Source organism: Pogoniulus pusillus, chromosome 4 (genome assembly GCF_015220805.1).
Source record: "Pogoniulus pusillus isolate bPogPus1 chromosome 4, bPogPus1.pri, whole genome shotgun sequence".
Lineage (NCBI taxonomy): Eukaryota > Metazoa > Chordata > Aves > Piciformes > Lybiidae > Pogoniulus > Pogoniulus pusillus.
In genome coordinates, this window is record NC_087267.1 from 22,838,114 (window position 1) to 22,859,435 (window position 21,322).

At 44.0% G+C, this 21,322-nt stretch overlaps 1 protein-coding gene across 1 annotated transcript in view; it reads right to left on the minus strand.

Annotated features, from left to right (window-relative positions):
• Positions 1-21,322, minus strand: part of LOC135174811 (liprin-alpha-2-like) — a 485,381-nt gene that overhangs the window by 150,817 nt on the left and 313,242 nt on the right. The window contains 2 exon segments of the mRNA XM_064142364.1: positions 9,976-10,034; positions 19,994-20,033. Of these exon segments, the coding sequence (XP_063998434.1) occupies positions 9,976-10,034; positions 19,994-20,033 (99 nt within the window).

Sequence of the window (21,322 nt, forward strand, 5' to 3'; positions counted from 1 at the left end):
GACATTAGGAGGAAGTTTTTCATTGTGAGGCTGGTGGAACAGGTTGTCCAGGGGGTTGGTTGGACCCCCATCCCTGGAGGTATTCAAGTTGAGGCTTGACAGGGCTCTCGGCAACCTGATCTAGTGGAGGGTGTCCCTGCTCATCTTAAGGGGGCTTGGACTAGATGACCTTTGGAGATCCCTTCCAACCCAAACCATTCTTTAAGTCTAAGAATAAGGTTACTGGATTTGCTTAAAATATATTACTGGATGGCCATCAGTGCACTGTGGCCAACACATGAATAAGATTAGGTAAAGTTACAAGATCGAGGAAAGATATGCAAGGGGAAATGACATGTTAATATAAAAAATTCTCTGTGGTAGAAAAATAGAAGTTATATTGCAAAACCATTTTTGTAAGTAAAACCATTTTGTAAGTAAAATAGTGACGCTCATCTCAACTATATCAATGTTGTAGAGATCAATGTTCTTAAATGACTGTCTGAAAAAATACATTGAATTTTAGACCTATTCTGCCCTGAATTCTGTGGAAAGTGCTCCTGATGGCAATGCAGACATCCGCTGTTCTGCCCTCAATATCCACAAAGAATTGTAGTGTGTTTTTTTCCCCTCTGAGAACACAGATTAAAAATACTTGAGGATATAAAACTGAAAATGTTACAGCAAATTAACTGACCATTTCTTGTGCTTATTTCTTTTCAACTTTCTCAAAAAGGCAACGGAGTATGTAGTGTTGGTATAGTAATTTTCAATCTGTCCAGCTGTTGTGCCACACATTCTAATTCAATTCTTACCCTGGAGAAAAGAGGCTCAGGGGTGACTTCATTGCTGTCTACAGCTGCATGAAGGGAGGTTGCAGCCAGGTGGGGGTTGGGCTCTTTTGCCAGGCAACCAGCAACAGAAGAAGGGGACACAGTGCTAGGGGAGGTCTAGGCTGGATGTTAGGAGGAAGTTGTTGGCAGAGAGAGTGATTGGCATTGGAATGGGCTGCCCAGGGAGGTGGTGGAGTCACTGTCCCTGGAGGTGTCCAAGAAAAGCCTGGATGAGGCACTTAGTGCCACGGTCTAGGTGACTGGCTAGGGCTGGGTGTTGGTTGGCCTGGATGATCTTGGAGGTCTTTTCCAACCTGGCTGATTCTATGGTTCTATGAAATGTGTAGAGACAGAAATTAACACTGGGTAATACAGAGTAAGAGAAGCACACACAATGCGGGGGGGGGGGGGGGGTGTGGGTGTGGGGGGTGTGGAATAGTTGTGTCTCATTACCACATTTAAAAGTTAAAGGCAACAATAACTTTTTGAAGAGTTATTAACTAGTTGGCTAAGGTTAAAGGCAGAATGAAAATCAATTGAGCCGGCAATGTGCGCATGCAGCCCAGACAGCAACCGTAGAACATTGTGGCCAGCAAGGCGAGGGAGGGGTTTCTCCTTTTTTACTCTGCTCTCAGAGTGAATTTCATTGGCTGATTTAACACACAAATGTGCAACAATTTTCTGATATCATCTGTTCTAGAACTGGAGAATGGTCACTATCACCCTGGAAAAAGCTTCAGATGAGGAAATGAGCAATATCTGACTTGTGTAAAATACCTGCAAAATCTGTACAGTCCCACATACAACTGGATGCTTAGTCTGAAGAATCTGAATTTCCACAAAACAATGCAAGAAGTTTCTGAAAACTAAAATCTGTAAACACTGCTTTATTTCTGTATGTAATGAAGAAAGGAGCACTCTGTTTAATTACTGTTTGTTCCTAGCATCTGCTTTGTGCACCTGAAAAAGGTTTTGTCCTTTGAAATGTAGCAATAGGTGTAAACTGTAGCATTTCCATGCTGAAACTTTAGGAAGGCAGTTACCGGAACAGACAGTATCTGTGCCTGATTAGCTTATCCTGGAAGTAAGAATTTACTGGATATTTTTATTTAAGTTTTAATTTGTATAGGAGTTTTTAAGCTCTTTCTGGGCAGACTTAGTGGAAGATTCAAAATACAGAATTACAGAATCACAGAATTTCTTAGGTTGAAAAGACCTTCAAGTTCATTGAGTCCAATCACTTAGTTTCACACTGACAAATCCTTGACTAAACCAAATCCACTCAGCACCAGGAATTGCTATGGTTGGAAATGACCACCAGGATCATCCAGTCCAACCTTCATCCCAGCATCCCTTCATCACTAGAACATAGCCCTCAAACACCACATCCACTCTCCTTCTTAAACACCTCCAGGGATGGGGACTCCACCACCTCCTGGGCAGCCTGTTCCAGTGCCTGACCACCCGCTCAGGAAAGAACTTCCTCCCAACATCCAACCTAACCTCCCCTGATGCAACCTGAGGCCATTCTCCTCTTGACCTCTTCATTAGTAACTCTGGAGACAGAGACCAGCCTTCAGCCTCACTACAATCTCCCTTTTAGATAGTTTGTACGAGGGCAATAAGGTCCCCTCTCAGCCTCCTCTTATCCAGACTAAACCAACCCAGCTCCCTCAGCCATCCTCATAGGTCATGTTTTCCACACATCTCCCCAGCCTCATCGCCCCTCCTGTGCACCCCACTCCATGTTTCAGTCAGATGTTATTATTCCTTATCACTGAAAAAAGCCTGGTTAACTTCATAAAAATATAGAGCATATCAAGTGTCATATAGCTTTTGGATTAGATTAGTTTATAAATGAGTAATTCTGTATAACTGCTATTGCATAATTGTTATACCTTTTGATATCAAATTGAAAAAGCTAGATTAATGGCTAAGCAGATGAAATAATGAAATTGTTTTGGTTCGTTATTAGAGATTCTATTACACGTGTTTTTTTATGGTAGATATGGCAGCAGAAATCATTGTGGGATTGTCTGTTACAATTCTTTTGCATATCACTTATTGTCTACTACTGCTTGCCATGCCCTTTTGATGTATTAATTCTAGAGATGTAACTCATGGATTATGAACTGTAGTTGTAATTGATGGACAGAAGCTTTATTGTATTGTAACACCTTTTTTAAGTGATAAAGAAAAGGGGGGGACTATAGTACGGCTCTCAACAGGTAAAAAGAGAGCTATGTTTCTGTTATAGCAAAAAAAAAAAAAGAAAAGAAACAACAGCAGGGTTTCTTGGTTTTTTTAACATTATATTATTAAGGGCATAGCTTTGCCTATCACCTGGTCATCTATGGGTACTGTGCAACAGGATGGTATGTAAGTAACCAGAGCTGCTGACACAAACATGGTCATCAATCATAAGTGGAGATGTCCCACTAAAAATTGATGCCTAGCTGGGCTGCTAGGTCTGGACTGGTGATTTGGAGGTCTCTTCCAAACCTGGTTGATTGTATGATTTTATGATGATAATGCAATATCTTAGTATGTTGACTGCATGTGCTGGTGGTTTAGCTTCCTTTCACAAAAACACTTGTAACGCTATTTCTCTAAAGCTGTGGAACAAAAGTAATTATTTCATGGGTAATTTCAACATTAAAGATAATTTGCACAAAGATCATATAAATGAAACACCAGGCAAGAAAATTTGTGTCCCCACTTCCCTTGCACATGAGATTCAAACTTCTCAAATGAGTGCTGGCTTGCAGAATCTTGTTACAATTGAAAATTTCATGGCCCTCAGAATGTTCATGGACAGATACAGTATTTGGTGGTACCACTTGCAGCTTGTCTAATTGTTAGCTGCAAATTACTAACCCTCAGTGACAAAACTTCTTGGTGAGAATATAGCTGTGTGAGGAACCAGAGGAAAACCAGCACATTTTAAAAACACCTGAAGAGTAAGCAAATGCTGATAGGTTTTACAGTAATTTCAACTCATAGCAGGAGGTTAATTTTGTCAGGAAACTGTTAACATCTCCTATACACCTTAGTTACCACAGACACAACGAAAAGGGCATCTACCAGTTATGAAACAACATAACTCTATAGAATCATAAATCAACCAGGCTGGAAGAGACCTCCAAAATCATCCAGTCCAACCTAGCACCCAGCCCTAGCCACTTAACTAGACCATGGCACTAAGTGCAATCAGTCAATCTTTTCTTGAACACCCTCCAGGTACGGTGAACTCCACCACCTCCCCTGGGCAGCCCATTCCATCGCCAATCACTCTCTCTGCCAAACAACTTCCTCCTAACCATCCCAGCCTAGAATTCCCCCAGCACAACTTGAAGCTGTGTCCCCTTGTTCTGTTGCTGGTTGCCTGGCTATCGTGGAGGGCCTGTCGGCCCAAAAAGAGGCTTTTTTATGCCTCTACATGCCTGGACATGTTTTTCTGCCAGGATCCCTGACTGTAAACAAGTTGTGTAAGCCACACGCACCCAGCTCATGTCTCCCAGGGGCAAATCCATGTGATCCCCATATTTGGGAGAGTTCAGGCAAGAGCCTCCTGCCTATTATGGTAAGGTTTGGCTAACTGCCAACCTGATAGGTCACTCTTGTGGCCAAAGAGGCCATTAATCTCGGCCCACAGTCAATAAAGAGGGGTGCACAGGTGCACCACATGCTCAGCTCTCTGACCCTGCCTGCAGCACAGCTCAGCCCTCACTGCAGCACCCTGCTGCCCTGACCCACACACTCGGATGCCATTGCATAGCTCCAATGCTCTCTGAGGCTCAGACCTCATGCATTGATCTCAATCGCAGCTAACCTGTCTGTGTACCTTAGATGCAGAGCTCATTTAAGCCTGCATATTTATATATATATATATATATAAGGAGCTGATAGCCTCCTAAACCCAGCTGTGCTCATCTGCAAGCTGTCTTGCTTTATCTATGGAGCTCAGTCTCCCAGCAGCCTAGCACACTTTGCATGCCCTCTGCTTATTGCCTGGTAAAGCCATTGCAGCTGAGAGAACCAGGAAGCAGACTTTTGGATTGTCTGCACCCACACACCCATGGCCTGAACCCGTGAAGGAATCATGCCAGAGACTGCATAGACATTCTCCTGTTCCTGTAATCCTGCCAAGCTGATAATCCCTGGACATGGTATCCAGAAGAAGACAGCAGCATCGAGGCAGAGATAATCCCACTCCAGGAGAAAAGGTTAGAAAACCTAAGACCCCAGAGACTGGGCAGATTTACCTATCTCCCCTCAAGCTGGGAAGATTCCAGCCTCACAGAGTCCACAGAGAGACCCCTGGAAGTCTGGACATTTGGCACAGGCTGTGACACAGCCCCGGGAGGGTGATTAATAATTAATAACAACACTTTAAAGTAAAGCTTTGATACCTCTGTAATATAAGTTGCCTCTGCCTTAGAGCAGAAAGAGTTTCAGCCCCGCTGCTGGGCAAATAGTATAAACTCCCAAGAGGCACTAATCCAAAAGGGAAACTCCTCTCTCTGTTTATAGTTTGAATGTTTGCTAGTTAAATAATCAAATCCCTGTATATTTTCTGTCCTAAATTGTCTTCATAACTTTGCACAGAACTAAACTTTAATACACAGTGGTTGGGGGTGGCGAGAGTTCATAAATATTCATTTTAATAAATTGTATTTTTATATAAAATTTATATCACCTCAAATTAATTTCTCATCTCCGCCAAATAGGCGTAGGTACAGAAATCCCCCTCCCCAACACTGGCAGAAGAGACCAACCCCACCTGGCTACAGCCTCCCTTTAGGTAGTTGTAGACAGCAATGACGGTAAACCATTGAGCCTCCTCTTCTCCAGGCCTAAACAACTCCAGCTCCTTCAGCATCTCTAATGGATTCCCCAGTGTGAGTATAATAGAAAAATCATGTGATAATTTTGGGTTTATCATGGAATAACTTCCAATCAAACCTAAAAATAATAAGGTTAACTGGTGAATTTGATTGGTGTAGAGAGTTATCTCCCCCCCAGTTTGGAGTGAATATTCATTAGCAGCAATTAGGAGTGTGCTGCTGTGTTTAAAGGTCCCTTCTGCTGCCACTAGTCAGGTACAGCAAAATAAAACTATTCAGTCCAATTTAAAATATTGTATATTTATATACATATATATAACACACATATAAATACTACCCTCGCAGGGTCCACATGTCCATCTCCAACTGCCCTTGCAGTTTAAAGTCAGCACTATTCCCTGTCACCTGTGAAGTGCTTTATAAAATGGTGTTGACACCCTAGAGCTGAAATCAGCTTCATCCATTATAGATGTCTTTCACTCACCTTTGGTATGCACGTAATAGGCTACAGAGACTGTTAAATGAGAGTTACTTACCATCTAATTATGGAAAGCTATAGTATAGCCTCTGTATCTCAAAATTCTCTGTTTTATAAGGACATTTCCCATAAGTTCTCCTGAGTATTTGCACTTGTGCCTTGTCTGCTCTGTGTTAAAGCCACAGCCATCGGCTCTCACAGAAAGATTGTTGTCTTAACATACACATTTCTATTACTTTTCTAATTTCTGAATCTGCTACTTCTTATATATGCTTATTCACACACTATTTTAAATCTGGAAACCAATTTATTGTCTTTGTTTTCAGGTATATATACTTATTCAGGTATACTTCCTGAATATGTATCATAGAATCATAGAATCAAGCAGGTTGGAAAGAGACCACCAAGATCACCCAGCCCAAACCTATCACCTAGCCCTATCAATCAACTAGACCATGTAGTACACCCTTAGACTCAATAGGAGAAACGTGTCCAGAGAAGGGCAATGAAGCTGGTGAAAGGCTTGGAATACAACCCTATGAGGAGAGGCTGAGGGAGGTGGGGGTGTGCAGCTGGAGAAGAGGAGGCTTAGGGCAGACCTCATTGCTGTCTACAACTACCTGAAGGGAGCTTGTAGCCAGGTGGAGGCTTGTCTCTTCTGCCAGGCAAAGAGCAATAAAGAAGGGGACACAGTCTCGAGTTGTGCTGGGGGAGATCTAGGCTGGATGTTAGGAGGTAGTTGTTGGCAGAGAGAGTGATTGGCATTGGAATGGACTGCCCAGGGAGGTGGTGGAGTCGCTATCCCTGGAGGTGTTCAAGCAAAGCCCCTGGATGAGGCAACCTAGTGACATGGTCTAGTTGATTGTCTGGGGCCTGGGTGCTAGGTTGGGCTGAATGATCTTGAAGGTCTCTTCCCAGCCTGCTTGACTACATGATTCTATGAAAACGGATATGAAAGAAATAGCAGTTTTCTTTGGGTGAACAGACCACTGAGTGACAGGAATACAGAAATTACCGAAAACCATATATTCCATTTCCATGGATAACATTGTCCCTTTTATGTTCATACACAGTACAATAATTTTTTAAAGCTTTTTACTGCCTATGTACTCATTGTGGAATCCTAGCAATAAAAATGCAGTTTATATATTGCAGTTCTCTAATTAATTTGGTATAGTTTTAAAATAACTAGTTGTGGTGAACACTGAACTCCTGATCAAATCCATTAAGTGTTTGAAAATAATCACTCATTCTCTTCCATATTTCTTCCCCATCAGCTCTTTTTTCATTATTATTTAATGGAATTTCCTTTTTTTTTTTTTCTTTTTAGCTCTTAAACAATTCCTCAAAGAAACTATTCATATCTTCATTAATTGCAATATTCTGCTTGGCTGATTAAATATGTGTCTAAATGTTCTTAGTAATAATGGAGACAAATTTGTACACATTTCTAAGCATTTGGGGCAAGAAGATAGTCTATGTAAATCCTATTCCAGCTTAATTTCATTGTGTATGTTTACTCCTTAGTGTAAATACAGTTTCACTATTTGGAGTGAAGCTGGAGGTGGGTAGTTTCAGACTGGACATGAGGAGAAGTTGTTGAGCATGAAAGTGGGTGAGAGCCTAGAATGGGCTGCCCAAGAAGGTGGTTTAGGCCCCATCCCTGTAGGTGTTTAAGGCCAGGCTGCAAGAGGTTGTGGGCAGCCTGATCTAGTGTAGGGTGACTCTGTCCGTGGCAGGTGGGTTGGAACTAGATGATCCTTGTGGTTCCTTCCAACCCTGACTGATTCTAGGATTCTGTTCCTTTTTAAAACTCCAAATAGAAAGATAATGCTCTACAGAGCTAGTCCCATGCCCACTAAAGTGAACTTGGATTTAAATGAATCATGAAAAGGAGTGAGTAGAGAAGTGCAATGCATTTCAGTTGGCTTTAACTGATCACGACAACCTGCTTTCTACTTAATGCTACAAGGACTCTTAAATAGGAGGTATTTACCAGATGCAACATAGTGAAACTAAATTATTTTAACCAAATTCTTCTGGATGTTATAAAGACATATTTAAAAGAGATGGATATTTTATTTTTAGAAATCATAGAATGGTTCAGGTTGGATCAAAGATCAACCAGCTCCAACCGCCCACCATAGGCAGGGACACCTCCCACTAGAACAGGTCACTCAAGGTCTCATCCAACCTAGCCCTGAAGGCCTCCAGGGAGGGAGCATCCCAATCATCCCAGGGCAACCTGTGCCAGTGTTTCACTATGTACATGTACCATATACAATGCGTTTATTCTGGGGAAAGAACGGATAATTCAAAATATCTAGTTCATAGTTTAAAAAAGGTACTTATATCTTAATTGCAAATCCTGTTTTGAAGTACTTAACTTTAGGGAGAGAACTTTTCTAGCTTAATGTTAGGGAAAAAATCCCTTTAATACATTATCATGTATTATTCTGAATTACAGCTACCCCAGTTTTCCAGCAATTACTTAGTAGTACTATCAAAGTTTAAGTTTGTGTGTGGTTGTTTTCACTTTCTTGATCCTGAGTATAACAACGCCTGTAAATGTACATAACCCCAAACCAGTTTTAATCCAGTTTTACTGCTTGTCTGATTTATTTCTACCAATTCAGTGCCATGGTCTAGTTGATTGGATAGGGCTGCATGATAGGTTGGACTGGATGATCTTGGAGGTCTTTTCCAACCTTGTTGATTTTATGATTCTACAATGTGAGAAGCACACATCAGGTGGAGATTCAGAACATCATGGGAATGGCAAATGACCAGCAATTAATGACCACCAGACACCATTATTTCTGTTTTCTAAGCATCAAGAATTGTCTCCTGAGGATGTAAGATTCCATTCCACATGCATTTACAGTTGTGTGTGCAATACAATTACATGATACTGTTCATCCTTTCAAAGAATAGAGAACGGTCTGAAAACTATTGTACAGGGAAAAAAAATCTCTTGTCCAAGTTCACAGCACTTACAAAGCACCAGAGCTCACCATGGTTTACCACAGTAATGATAAGGGAAGAGACAAACCTAAATTTCAAAGTCATCCTTAATCCTTCTCCACCAATGTTAACATTTATATAATGTGTCTATATTATCTGTGTGATTTACTTCATTTTATAGTAAAGTGGAAATTGAGGTTATTAAATTTGTATAGTATCTGACATATTCATTCATTCACTACCTTTTCATGTCCAATAAGAAATTGAGAATTATCACTAGCTCTTGCATTTTGGCTTGCTCAGGAGGAAAAGGAAGAGGGAATGAATCAGTAGATAGAAGGTTGTATCCACGCTATGACACCTTAAGCAAGCCTCACTAAGAAGCTTACACAGAATATATTTTTTTGTTTAGCCTTTCCTTTCCTTTCCTTTCCTTTCCTTTCCTTTCCTTTCCTTTCCTTTCCTTTCCTTTCCTTTCCTTTCCTTTTCCTTTTCCTTTCCTTTCCTTTCCTTTCCCTTTCCTTTCCTTTCCTTTCCTTTCCTTTCCTTTCCTTTCCTTTCCTTTCCTTTCCTTTCCTTTCCTTTCCTTTCCTTTCCTTTCCTTTCCCTTTCCTTTCCTTTCCTTTCCTTTTCCTTTCCTTTCCTTTCCTTTCCTTTCCTTTCCCTTTCCTTTCCTTTCCCTTTCCTTTCCTTCTCCTTTCCATTCCTTTCCTTTCCTTTCCTTTCCTTTCCTTTACCATTTCCTTTCCTTTCCTTTCCTTTCCTTTCCTTATTTTTTTTTTTCTGACAGTTTTAAGAAAAGTGACAGGGAACACATGGGACAGAGTACTAGAGAAACCTGAATGTCAAAAGGGGAGAAAGTGTTTCATGTTACCTCCTGGTTAGCAGCAGCTAGTTCTTCTTCCAGTGCAGAGACTCTTTCTAAAGAAACCCCTCAGTCGTTCCCCTCACCTAGAAGAAAACCAAATATGTGCAGTAACGTAATCTCTATCAGTTTTCAAGGTCATACCATCTGCCATAGGCACTACTGTATGCACTAACAGGCCCTTTGCAGGCATCCTTTCATGAGACACGCTGTGAAGTAAACATTTAACTTTTAACTTAACTACAGGAGACTTAACCCATGAAATGTATTGAATGTTAACTGCTATATTGCTGTTCCATGGTTTGCCTCTAAGTTTGTGAATACACAGCAAATACAAATATTATAAGACCACAGTAGGAAAAAAAAACAGAATGTTGTTTACAAGCATCTTTTGCAATAGATAAGAAAAAGAAACTATTTCATAGAATCACAGAATGTTAGGGGTTTGAAGGGCCCTTCAGAGATTCATGGAGTCAAACTCCCCTGCCAAAGCAAAATTGCCAGGCAGGTTTTGAGTCTCCAGAGAAGGAGACTCCACAGCTCTCTGGGCAGCCTGGTTCAGTGCTCCATCACCCTCACCATAAGAAGTGTCTTTTGTGTTGAGGTGAAACCTCCTATGTTCTAGCTTGTATATGTATTTTTGCCCAATTATTGGGCACCACCGAAAGGAACATGGCACTTTCATCTTGACACCCACCCCCCCCAGATATTTATAGACATTGATCAGATCCCCTCTCAGCCTTCTCTTTCAAGACTAAATAGCCCCAGGTCTCCCACTCTCTCTTCACAGGGGAGATGTCAAGTCACCCAGTCATCCTTGTGGGCTCTCCATTGGACTCTCTCTAACAGGTCCCTGTCTCCCTGAAACTGGGGAGGCCAAAACTGGATACAGTAATCCCAGATGTGGTATCACCAGGGCAGAGCAAACAGGGAGGAGAACCTCTCTAGACTTGCTGGCCACACTTTTCTTAAATGCAATCCAGGATGCCATTGGTTTTGCCTGGCCACAAGGTCACATTGCTGTCCCATGGATAATTTGCTATCAGTAGGGACTCCACAGTCTTTCTCCATGGAGCTGCTTTCCAGCGGGGTTGACCTCTGGTCTGTACTGGTGCCTGCTATTATTCCTCCTTATTTGCAGATATTCTAAGTCTGTTTCATGCAAGATACTCAGACCTTTGATATTAATTGAATGTGACAAATTCATTGAAAACATAGAGCATGGCCTTTAGGCACAAATACTAAGTTGTTAGGATGTTTGTATATCATCTTATGGTGCATTAGGGTTTTGCAAAAAAAAAAAAAAAAAAAAAAATCATACACAAGATACTTTCTAATAAGCAGGAAAGACTACACTGTTTGTACCAGCTTTATAGATGATCTATTCCGTTCCGTTACTGATAGATAGTAAGCTGAAGATGAGCAGTAGTGTGCCCAGGTGGCCAAGAGAGCCAATGGCATCCTGGCCTGCATCAGGAACAGTGTGGCCAGCTGGACAAGGGAGGTTATTCTTCCCCTGTACTCAGCACTGGTCAGGCACACCTTGAGTACTGTGTCCAGTTCTGAGCTCCTCAATTCAAGAGAGATGTTGAGGTGCTTGGAACATGTCAGAGAAGGGCAAACAAAGCTGGTGAGGGACCTGGAGCACAAACCCTATGAGAGAGGTTGAGGGAACTGGGCCTGTTTAGCTGGAGAAGAGGAGGCTCAGGGGTGATCTTATTACTGTCTACAACTACCTGAAGGGGCATTGTAGCCAGGTGGGGGGTGGCCTCTTCTCCCCAGGCAACCAGCAATAGAACATGGGGACACAGTCTCAAGTTGTGCCAGGGTAGGTATAGGCTGGATATTAGGAAGAAGTTCTTCACAGAGAGGGTGATTTTCCATTGGAATGGGCTGCCCAGGGAGGTGGTGGAGGCACCGTCCCTGGGGGTCTTCAAGAAAAGACTGGATGAGGCACTTAGTTGCCAATGGTCCTAGTTGACTGGATAGGGCTGGGTGATAGTTTGGACTGGATGATCTTGGAGGTCTCTTCAACCTGGTGATTCTATGATTCTACTCAATCACAGCACACTTGGACAATGTAAAAATTAATTGGAAATACATTTTTTAATCCCAATTCATTCATCATTTCCCATCTAATTCTGTTTTTCATAAAAAAGCTTTACAGCAAATACATAATGCATCCAATTATTCTGTCAGGAACTGAAAAACTTTAATTGTTGCAGCAGCTGAAAATATTTCCTACTTTCATATGCATTTCACTTTTTCTATTTTTCAAATAATATCCTGGTCGAAACCCAGTATTACTCCGCTAGTTTTAATACCAGCTTCCAAGAGCTGTTGGATGACCTCTTTTCCCTAACTGGATGGTCAAAAAGTCAAGGGCAGTAGGTCCACTAGCTGGCACATCTTTCCTCTCTCTCTCCTCCTACCATACTCTGCCTTCCCAGGAGTTTGCCCAATTGCTTTGCAGTTTCCAAAACTCTCTTTCTGTATCATGCTTCTCTTCCAATCACCATTTCCCCAATTTAAGAGGGACAGGGATCTACTGGAGAAGGTCCAGCAGATGGCTACAAGGATGATTAGAGGACTGGAGGGCATGGCTTATGAGGAGAGGCTGAGGACCTGGGTCTGTTTAGTCTGGAGAAGAGAAAACTGAGGGGGATTTGATAAATGTTTATAATACGTTTGAGGCTGGCCAGGAGAGGGAGGACAGGCTCTGCTCACTTGTTCCCTGGGACAGGCAAGGAGTAACAGGTAAAGTTGCAGCACAGAGGTTCCACCTCAACAGAAGGTGGAAATTCTTTACTGTAAGGGTCACAGAGCACTGGAACAGGCTGCCCAGTGAGGCTGTGGAGTCTCCTTCTCTGGAGACTTTCAAGTCCGTCTGGATGTGTTCCTCTGTGACTTGAGCTAGATTGTGTTGGACTCAATGATCTCCTTGGTCCCTTCCAACCTTAATATCCTGTGATGCTGTGATTTCCATCCTTTACTATATCTCTCAATCACTGATGTCCATGTTCTGACCATGAGGGGTGTAATCCACTCTAAGAAGCCTGATTTCAGTCTCTAACAGCAATCGGAGCTGGTAAGCAGCAATTCCTCAATGGAAATTTCAGATTAGATGTAAAAACTACATGGCCCAAATGACAATTGTCTTTCTGGCTTCAGTCCTCTTGACTGCAAGCACTGCTGAGAGACAAGAGATTGAGAGAAAATTCCCAGGATGGCAGTCCTTAATAGCTGAAATGAAACACACTGAGTTGATAGTTTTAATTTTCAGATTGTGTTAGAAATTGCAAACCATCTAGGCTACTTCTCCCAGGCAACCAGCAACAGAAAAAGGGAACACAGGCTCAAGTGGTGCAGCGGAGGTCTAGGCTGGATGATAGGAGGAAGTTGTTGGCAGAAAGAGTGATTGGCATTGGAATGGGCTGCCCAGGGAGGGGGTGGAGTTGCCATCCCTGAAGTTGTGCTAGTTTGAGCTTAACTGGGTTATTTTGGTGAGGAGAATTAGATTATAGGCTGTGAAAAGGAAACAATGGTGATGGCTACCGTACTCATCGGCTTACTGAGATCTATAAGAACAAGAACACAAACATAGATAAGAGAGTCACTCTCTGTCTCTTGGGGCTGCATGAACTTTTCTCTCTAGCCTAACTTGCTGCATGACTAATCCATCTCCTTCCTAACCTCTCTGGCCAAACTCTCCAAACTACCTTGAGCATAAGACAAAGTCAGGGGTAAGGTAGAGGGGTGGGAGAAGGTGGAAGGGTGGTTGGGAGCCCCTCCTGGGGGACTCAGGTTTCTGGGAGGGCTGCTGTGTTTCTGTATTATTTTTTGACTTGTGTATTTCTGTATCTATTGTAAATGTCTGTTGTGCATTATGCTAAGCTGTAAATATAAAGCTTCATTCACTTGCCAGATCAACTGAGTCTAGTCTGGGAGATTTTCTTAAGTGTGAGGGGGCAGGTAACAGCCAAAACTATCACCAGAAGTGTTCAAAAAAGACTGGATGAGGCACTTAGTGTCATGGTCTAGTTGACTGGACAGGGCTGGGGCTAGGTTGGACTGGATGATCTTGGAGGTCTCTTCCAATCTGCTTGATTCTATTATTCTATGATTCTTTGACAAGCTTTGATTTTTGGGTAAAGGGATGCTGAAGGGGCTCTCAGACACTGAAATAACTGTAAATGACCATCACGTTTTCCTTTGAATAATGCACTGATGGCTGTCATCTCTCCACAGTGGGCTATTGCTTGGCCAAAAGGTAAAGGCAAAAGCAGACTTCATGCATTATACAGCCAATAGGCTTTTTGAAATTAATTAAGATATCATTCCTGGCTGTCTTTCTCCTTAAGAACGCTTCCTTGGAAATATGGACCCAAATTTGGTATCTTTTATTTTCCATCTTCCAGTCAGTTCTGTATTTTTCATTGCATTTTGTTATAGTAATGAGGCTGGTTTTGTTGTTCTAGCACTGTATACATAGCATTCCTTGCATTACCCTGGTGTCTGGTGGCTGAGCTGGTTATAACACCTTGAGATGTTTTAGTGCAGGAATTGAAAATATTACATGAAAAAATAACTTAGGAAGAATTCGAAAGCTTTTCCTGGGACTTTTGTAAGTTTAAAAGGAAAATGTATTTCTCTTGTAATGTGTTTTCAAGGTTATGCTGGCTATATTACTGCTTTTGATGTCAAACATCTTGTGTGAATGAAAAAAGTTTTTGTTCCTCATTTGCAAAGCATCATGATAGATTTTCAATGCACCTTTGAGATTGTTCATGACTTATTATCCCTTAAGCTACTTCATTTTGGGGCCCATTTTCTCATGGGGCAGTGTTTAATTCCACTGACATCAGTATATCATTTACCATGTGTATTTACTACAAAGTTCTGCCCCAAATCCTCCTTGACCATAGTGGTAGAGTCTGTGGAAGTGCAGGATAATCCACAAAACAGGAGAAGACAACATACATAAGTCAAAGGGAGTAGATCTGCCTCTTGCATGGGTACTTGCTTATCTCATCATAATGAGATAATGGTAGTCAGAGGAAACCCTAAAGAGCAGAAAATCCTCAAATATTGTGAAAGACAGGAATTGTTCTGGGAAGATACAGAGAAGTACCAGCTGGCCAGTGTTGAGAGGTTATGGAGCAAATCTTCCAGGAAGCTATTTCACTCATATAAAGGACAAGATGGTGACTGGGAAGAGCCAGTATGACTTAGTCAAAGGCAACTGACATCTGGCTAACTTTATTGCCTTTTGTGATGAGACGACTTGCTCCAGGGATGAGGAGAGTGCAGGGAATAATTTTAACCTTGTATTCACCAAAGCTTCGTGCAAAGTCTTTCAAATACTCCTATGTGACTGCCACCTCCCTGGACAGCCTGTTCCAATGTCTGACCACCTTTGCAGTTGAGAAAGAGGTCATTTGCAACCTCCCTGGGCAACCTGTTACAGTGTATCACCGTATCACCATCCTCATGGACAAGACTTTCTTCTTCATGTCTCATCTCAATACATCTTCTTCCAGTTTGAAGCCATTGCCCCTCACCTATCATTCCATGTTTTGATTGAAAGTCCCTCTCCATTTACCTGGAGAAATAGATTCAAGCAATTTTGACAGATTGCTCCCAATTGCAAATTGTTAGTCACTGGAACAGGTTGCCCAGGTAGTGAGTGGAGTCACCATCCCTGGAGGTGTTCGGGAGGTGTTTGATGTGGAACTTCGGGTCATGGCTTAATGGCCATGATAGACACTTGGACTTGATGATCTTAGAGGTCTTCTCCACAGAAAGAATTCTGTGATTCAATGAAATGTCAGAGAAAAGGTTAACCTATCAACTCAATAACCGAATCATACAACATGTACAAAATTCACTAGACTGCAAAGCTCAGAAGCTTGTGATCAGTAACACAAATTCCAAGTGTTTTCCCAATACTATCAATGGAATAAACCCAGGCAGCAGGGCAGGCCTGGGGAAAGGAATGTAGTTTGACAGAAAAAGACCTAGGAGCGCATAAAGCCAGAGACACAGCTCAGTCAGCAGGTTGAGCAAAATTATTATTTCCCTCTAGACTTTGAGACCAAATCTAGTTTGGGATTCCCTGGTGTCCCAGGTTGAGGCTATAAGGTTAAAAAAAAAAAAATTCCTGGGACTAGAAGATTGTTATTCAATCCCATAATTCTGCTATCTCTTTATAGACTCACAACAAGGTCAGTTCGTTCTCCCTTTCCTCCTCCTCCTGCCCTGAGTGTATGGCGGGAGCCAATTTATCAGGAGCATGTAAGCAGTAGGCCTCTTGGATGGCAGAGGCGTTGTGGGGGGAGGGGGAGGATTGGAGCACTGGGGAGTGTAGATTTAGTTTTTTGGGGATGGGGGAAACTTCAAGGGGGTTTGCCATGGTAATTGCTTTGTAATGTCTATTGCTGTTTTCTCTCTCTAAATATAATTCTGTATTTTCTCTCCAATTTGATTTGAGAGTTTAATCTCTGTCATCTCTCTTTAAAAAAAAAACATGACACCTGGTACAAGAAAAATGATTATAATCTTCAGTGAAGGCTCATCGTGGGCTGGATCACATGGAATATGAGAGAGTTGTGTCTGCTCAAACTCAAGAAGGGAAGGTTTGTGGAAGACATGGCTGTCTAAAACTAGCTGACCATAGCTGCAGAGAAAACAAAGCCAGGTTCTTCTTGGGGATGCAGAGTGACAAGACAAGTGCAAGACTCAACAATGGCCAGGCCACACCTTGAGTATTGTCCAGTTTTGGGCCCTTCAGTTCAAGAGGGATGTTGAGATACTGGAACGTGTCCAGAGAAGGGCAACAAAGGTGGTGAGGGGCCTGGAACACAGCCCTGTGAGGAGAGGCTGAGGGAGCTGGGGTGTGCAGCCTGGAGAAGAGGAGGCTCAAAGGTGACCTCATTGCTCTCTACAACTACTTGAAGGGAGGTTGTAGCCAGGTGGGGGTTGGTCTCTTCTCCCAGGCAACCAGCAACAGAACAAGGGGACACAGTCTCAAGTTGTGGTGGGGGAGGTCTAGGCTGGATGTTAGGAGGAAGTTGTTGGCAGAGAAAGTGGTTGGCATTGGAATGGGCTGCCCAGGGAGGGGGTGGAGTTGCTGTCCCTGGAGGTGTTCAAGCAAAGCCTGGATGAGGCATTTAGTGCCATGGTCTAATTGACTGGATAGGGCTAATAGGTTGGACTGGATGATCTTGGAGGTCACTTCCAACCTGTCTGATTCTGTGATTCTATGATTCTAAGACTCAACAGAGGAAACTCTAGCTATGTATTAAGGGGAAAAAAAATTACCATGAGGGCAGTGAAACAGCAGAATAGTTTTCTCTCAGGAGACATTCAGAAGATGATTAGGCAGGACTCCAAGCAACCTCAAACAGCTGACAATGTTTGGAGCTGGAGGTCGGGCCAGATGTCCTCTAGGAGATACAACCTACATCGTTCTCTGAATAATTTCAACAAATATTTCAGGTGGACTAATATATACCTTATTTCTGAAGAGTCTGAAATAAATCTAACTTCCATTTCTGCCATAGGAAGTGCAGAATAGATGACTCGCATGCCAGAAGGGCTTTTTCAGCCCATTGGGTGCATGCAGTCCTTTTAACTTTCATTACTTTTTAAATAAGAATCCAAATATTGCTGACAATGTGTGGTATAATGTGATAGGATTTTGTTATCAGGTAATCCAACTGGGTCACCAACTTGATCGCCTTTATGATCAGGTTGCCTGCCTGGGGAATGTGGGCAAGGCTGTGGATGTAGTCTACCTGGACTTCAGCAAAGCCTTTGACACCATCTGCCACAACAAGCTCATGGCAAAGCTGGCAGCTTGTGGCTTGACAGATTCACTCTGATACAGGTCAAGAACTGGCTGGAAGGCCAGTGGTGGTGAATGGTGCCACATCCAATTGCCAGCTGTCACTAGAGGTGTGTCTCAAGAATCAGTGCTGGGTCCAGTCCTGTTCAATATCTTTACTGATGATCTGGATGAGGGGATTGAGTCATCATCAGTAAGTTTGTAGCTGACACCAAGCTAGGAGCAGGTGTTGATCTGTTGGTGGGTACGAGGGCCCTGCAGAGGGACCTGGACAGGCTGGATGGGTGGGCAGAGGGCAACAGGATGAGATTTAACAAGGCCAAGTGCAGGGTTCTACACTTTGGCCAAAACAACCCCACCAAGAAGCACTACAGGCTGGGGACACAGTGGCTGGAGGGGAGCCAGGCAGAGAGAGACCTGGGGGGTGCTGGTAGATAGTAGCTGAAGATGAGCCAGCAAGTGTGCCCAGGTGGGCAGCAGAGCCACTGGCATCCTGGCCTGGATCAGGAGAGTAGTGTGGCCAGTAGGACAAGGGAGGTTATTCTTTCCTTGTACTCAGCACTACTCAGGCCACACCTTGAGTATTATGTCCAGTTCTGGGCTCCTCAATTCAAGAGAGATGTTGAGGTACTGGAATGTGTCCAGAGAAGGGTGATGAAGCTGGTGAGGGGCCTGGAGCACAGCACTGTGAGGAGAGGCTGAGGGAGCTGGGGGTGTGCAGCCTGGAGGAGAGGAGGCTCAGGGTGAACTCATTGCTGTCTACAAACTACTTGGTTGTAGCCAGGTGGGGGCTTGGTCTCTTCTGCCACGGCAACCAGCAACAGAAGAAGGTGTACACAGTTTCCAAGTTTGTGGTGGGGGGGAGGTCTAGGCTGGATGTTAGGAAGGAAGTTGTTGCCAGAGAGAGTGAGTTGGCATTGGAATGGGCTGCCCAGGGAGGTGGTGGATTTGCCAACCCTTGGAGGTGTTCCAGAAAAGACTGGATGAGGAACTTAGTGCCATGGTTGTATAGGGTTTAACACTCCTGGGGGAGTGACCCTGAACCTGACCCTAGGGGTCTTGGCCCCTCCTCAGGGGTGGGCCACACTCCAGGTGATGGTTAGCCCACTCCCCCCACTTCCTGCGGTATAAAAGAGGAGCACCTTCCTGCTCCTCACTCTCTTGCTCTTTCTCTCTTCCTGCGTTCATGATCACACACACACTGATACTGCATGCCAGCACAACACGTGGCAGCCACGAGGCAGAGACACCATCACACTACTCGGGTTGTATCCATCCCTGTTTGTATTTTGCTGTTTTCCCTTCCTTATCCTTTGTAAACTCCCCTACCTCCAATCCCTTTTTCTAAGTTATTGTTAAACTTTTCCTTTTTAACTTCCAAATCGAGTGAGATTGATTTATTTGGGTGTCCCTACCTTTATCTCTCTCCCTGTCTTTTGGGGAAAGGAGGGGAGAGGGGAGGGCACTCTATAAATTCTATAAATTGTCATTGGGTCTACCAAATTTATAAGAGTCTCTGGGAACCTGCATTTGAACCCAAGACAATTTATTTGGCGTCTCAACGTGGGGCTAGGTAGAAAGAATTCTTTCAGAGAAGATTTGGAAGTTAAAAAAAATGGATATTCTGAAAGTCTTAATCATTAACGCTTCTGCATGGCTGTTGTGGGGCTGGCTGTTAAAGTTTATAAGTTACCATGTCTTCTGGATTGTCATTGATATGCTCTGGGAATATTCTAAGCATTTGCCTGCCCGAGTCTATGCCTATTTCCTGAATTCTGTTAGTAATATCACTGTGTTTAGAAATGTTTCTGGAACATGGAATCAATCTGAGTATATGCATTGGAACACAGAAGCTCCAGATATTTTGGGCGAGAAATGGTACTGGATAGCTGTTATTTCACTGTGCGTAAATGTGGGTTTGGGAATTAATAAGGTAGCTGTGAGCTGGGACACGTGGAAATATCGGGTGGGCGCTGCCATTAGGGTGCTTAGGGGGAGGGGGTGGCCCTCACTGCCCGAGCTGCAGCTGCGGGGGGGCGGGCGACAGGTCAGACCGCCCCTAGCGCGGCTCCGCCCCGAACTCCGCCTCCGGTCCCCGCCCAGGGCAGCCCCCGGACCCTGCCCCCTCAGCCCAGCCCACTTCACCTGGCGCCAATTACTACGCGGCCAGCAAGATCAAACGCAAACCCTCCCGCAGATACCGATCCAGGGCAAGGGACCTCTTCGGGAACCAGCACCCCCCAGCAACAGCAACCAGCTGGAAATGGACCTGATAATGGAGTGATCCTTATCAGCTCCACGCCCAGAAAGGAAATCAGGCACACAAGGCAGGAGTATGCATGGGCAAACGGACAGTCCCTTTTAGCCTGGCTTTTGAAATGCTGGGATGCAGGAGCAGAAACCGTGGACCTAGATCAGAGGGAGGCAAAGCAGCTGGGATCCTTGTCGAGGGATGGAGGTGTGGATAAGGAGCTGGGAAGGCTCGATGGTACCCACTCACTTTGGGCCAGGCTTCTGATAGCTGTGAGGTACAGGTACCCGACTAAGGATGACATGATTTTCCATCCCCTTAGATGGACAGATATGGAAACAGGGGATCTCATACCTGAGGCAAATGGCGGTTCAAGAGATAATTTATGGAGCCGACCAGATGCCCTCGGACCCTGATGATGTCCGCATGAAGCCAGCCCTCTTAAAGAAACTGACCCAGTGTGCTGCTTCTACATATGCCCCACATTGGGAGCACTGCTGCTGGGCAGAGACCCCAACAACCTTCCCACAATCAGGAGTTTGTGAATGACCTAAGACAGTTTGAAGACAGTTTGTCGAGGAAAACCTTAATTGCCACTGTAGAGACCCTCACCCAAGAAATGAACGAGCTAAAAGCCTCTTTCTCTGAAATGCAGAAGGCAGAGGATGACTGCTCTTCACCTTCAGAATGGGTGCAAGTCTCAGCTGTAAGGAACACACGCCGCCGTGCTCCTCCTCCTCCCCGCAGGAGACCAGCCCAGAGCAGACAGGGTACACACAGGGGGTCACTCTGGAGAACACTGTGTGACCATGGGGAAAACATGGACAGATGGCATGGCCAGCCCACCTCAGCCCTATCGGCCAGGGTAAGGGAACTGCAGGGGACAAACTCAGGGAATAACTCCTCCAGAAGAGGGGTTGCCCCAGTGTCCCGCAGGCAGCCCTCTCGCTCAAGGGGTGGTGAAGCCAGTAACTCAGGTCCATGTGCCTCATGCGGTCACACTGCTCAGAATTAGAGGTGCCCTGTCTCCAGCCAGGCGGAGGCCAGGGATAACAGAGTATATTGGGACGTGTTTGTGAAATGGCCTGGCACTTCTGAAGCCGAGAAGTACAGAGCGTTGGTAGACACCGGTGCCCAATGCACTCTGATCCCCTCCAGCCACAGGGGACAGAAACTGTTACAATTGCAGGAGTCACAGGGGGGTCTCAGGAGTTGACTGTGCTGCAGGCTGAGATAAGCCTCACCGGGAATGTGTGGGA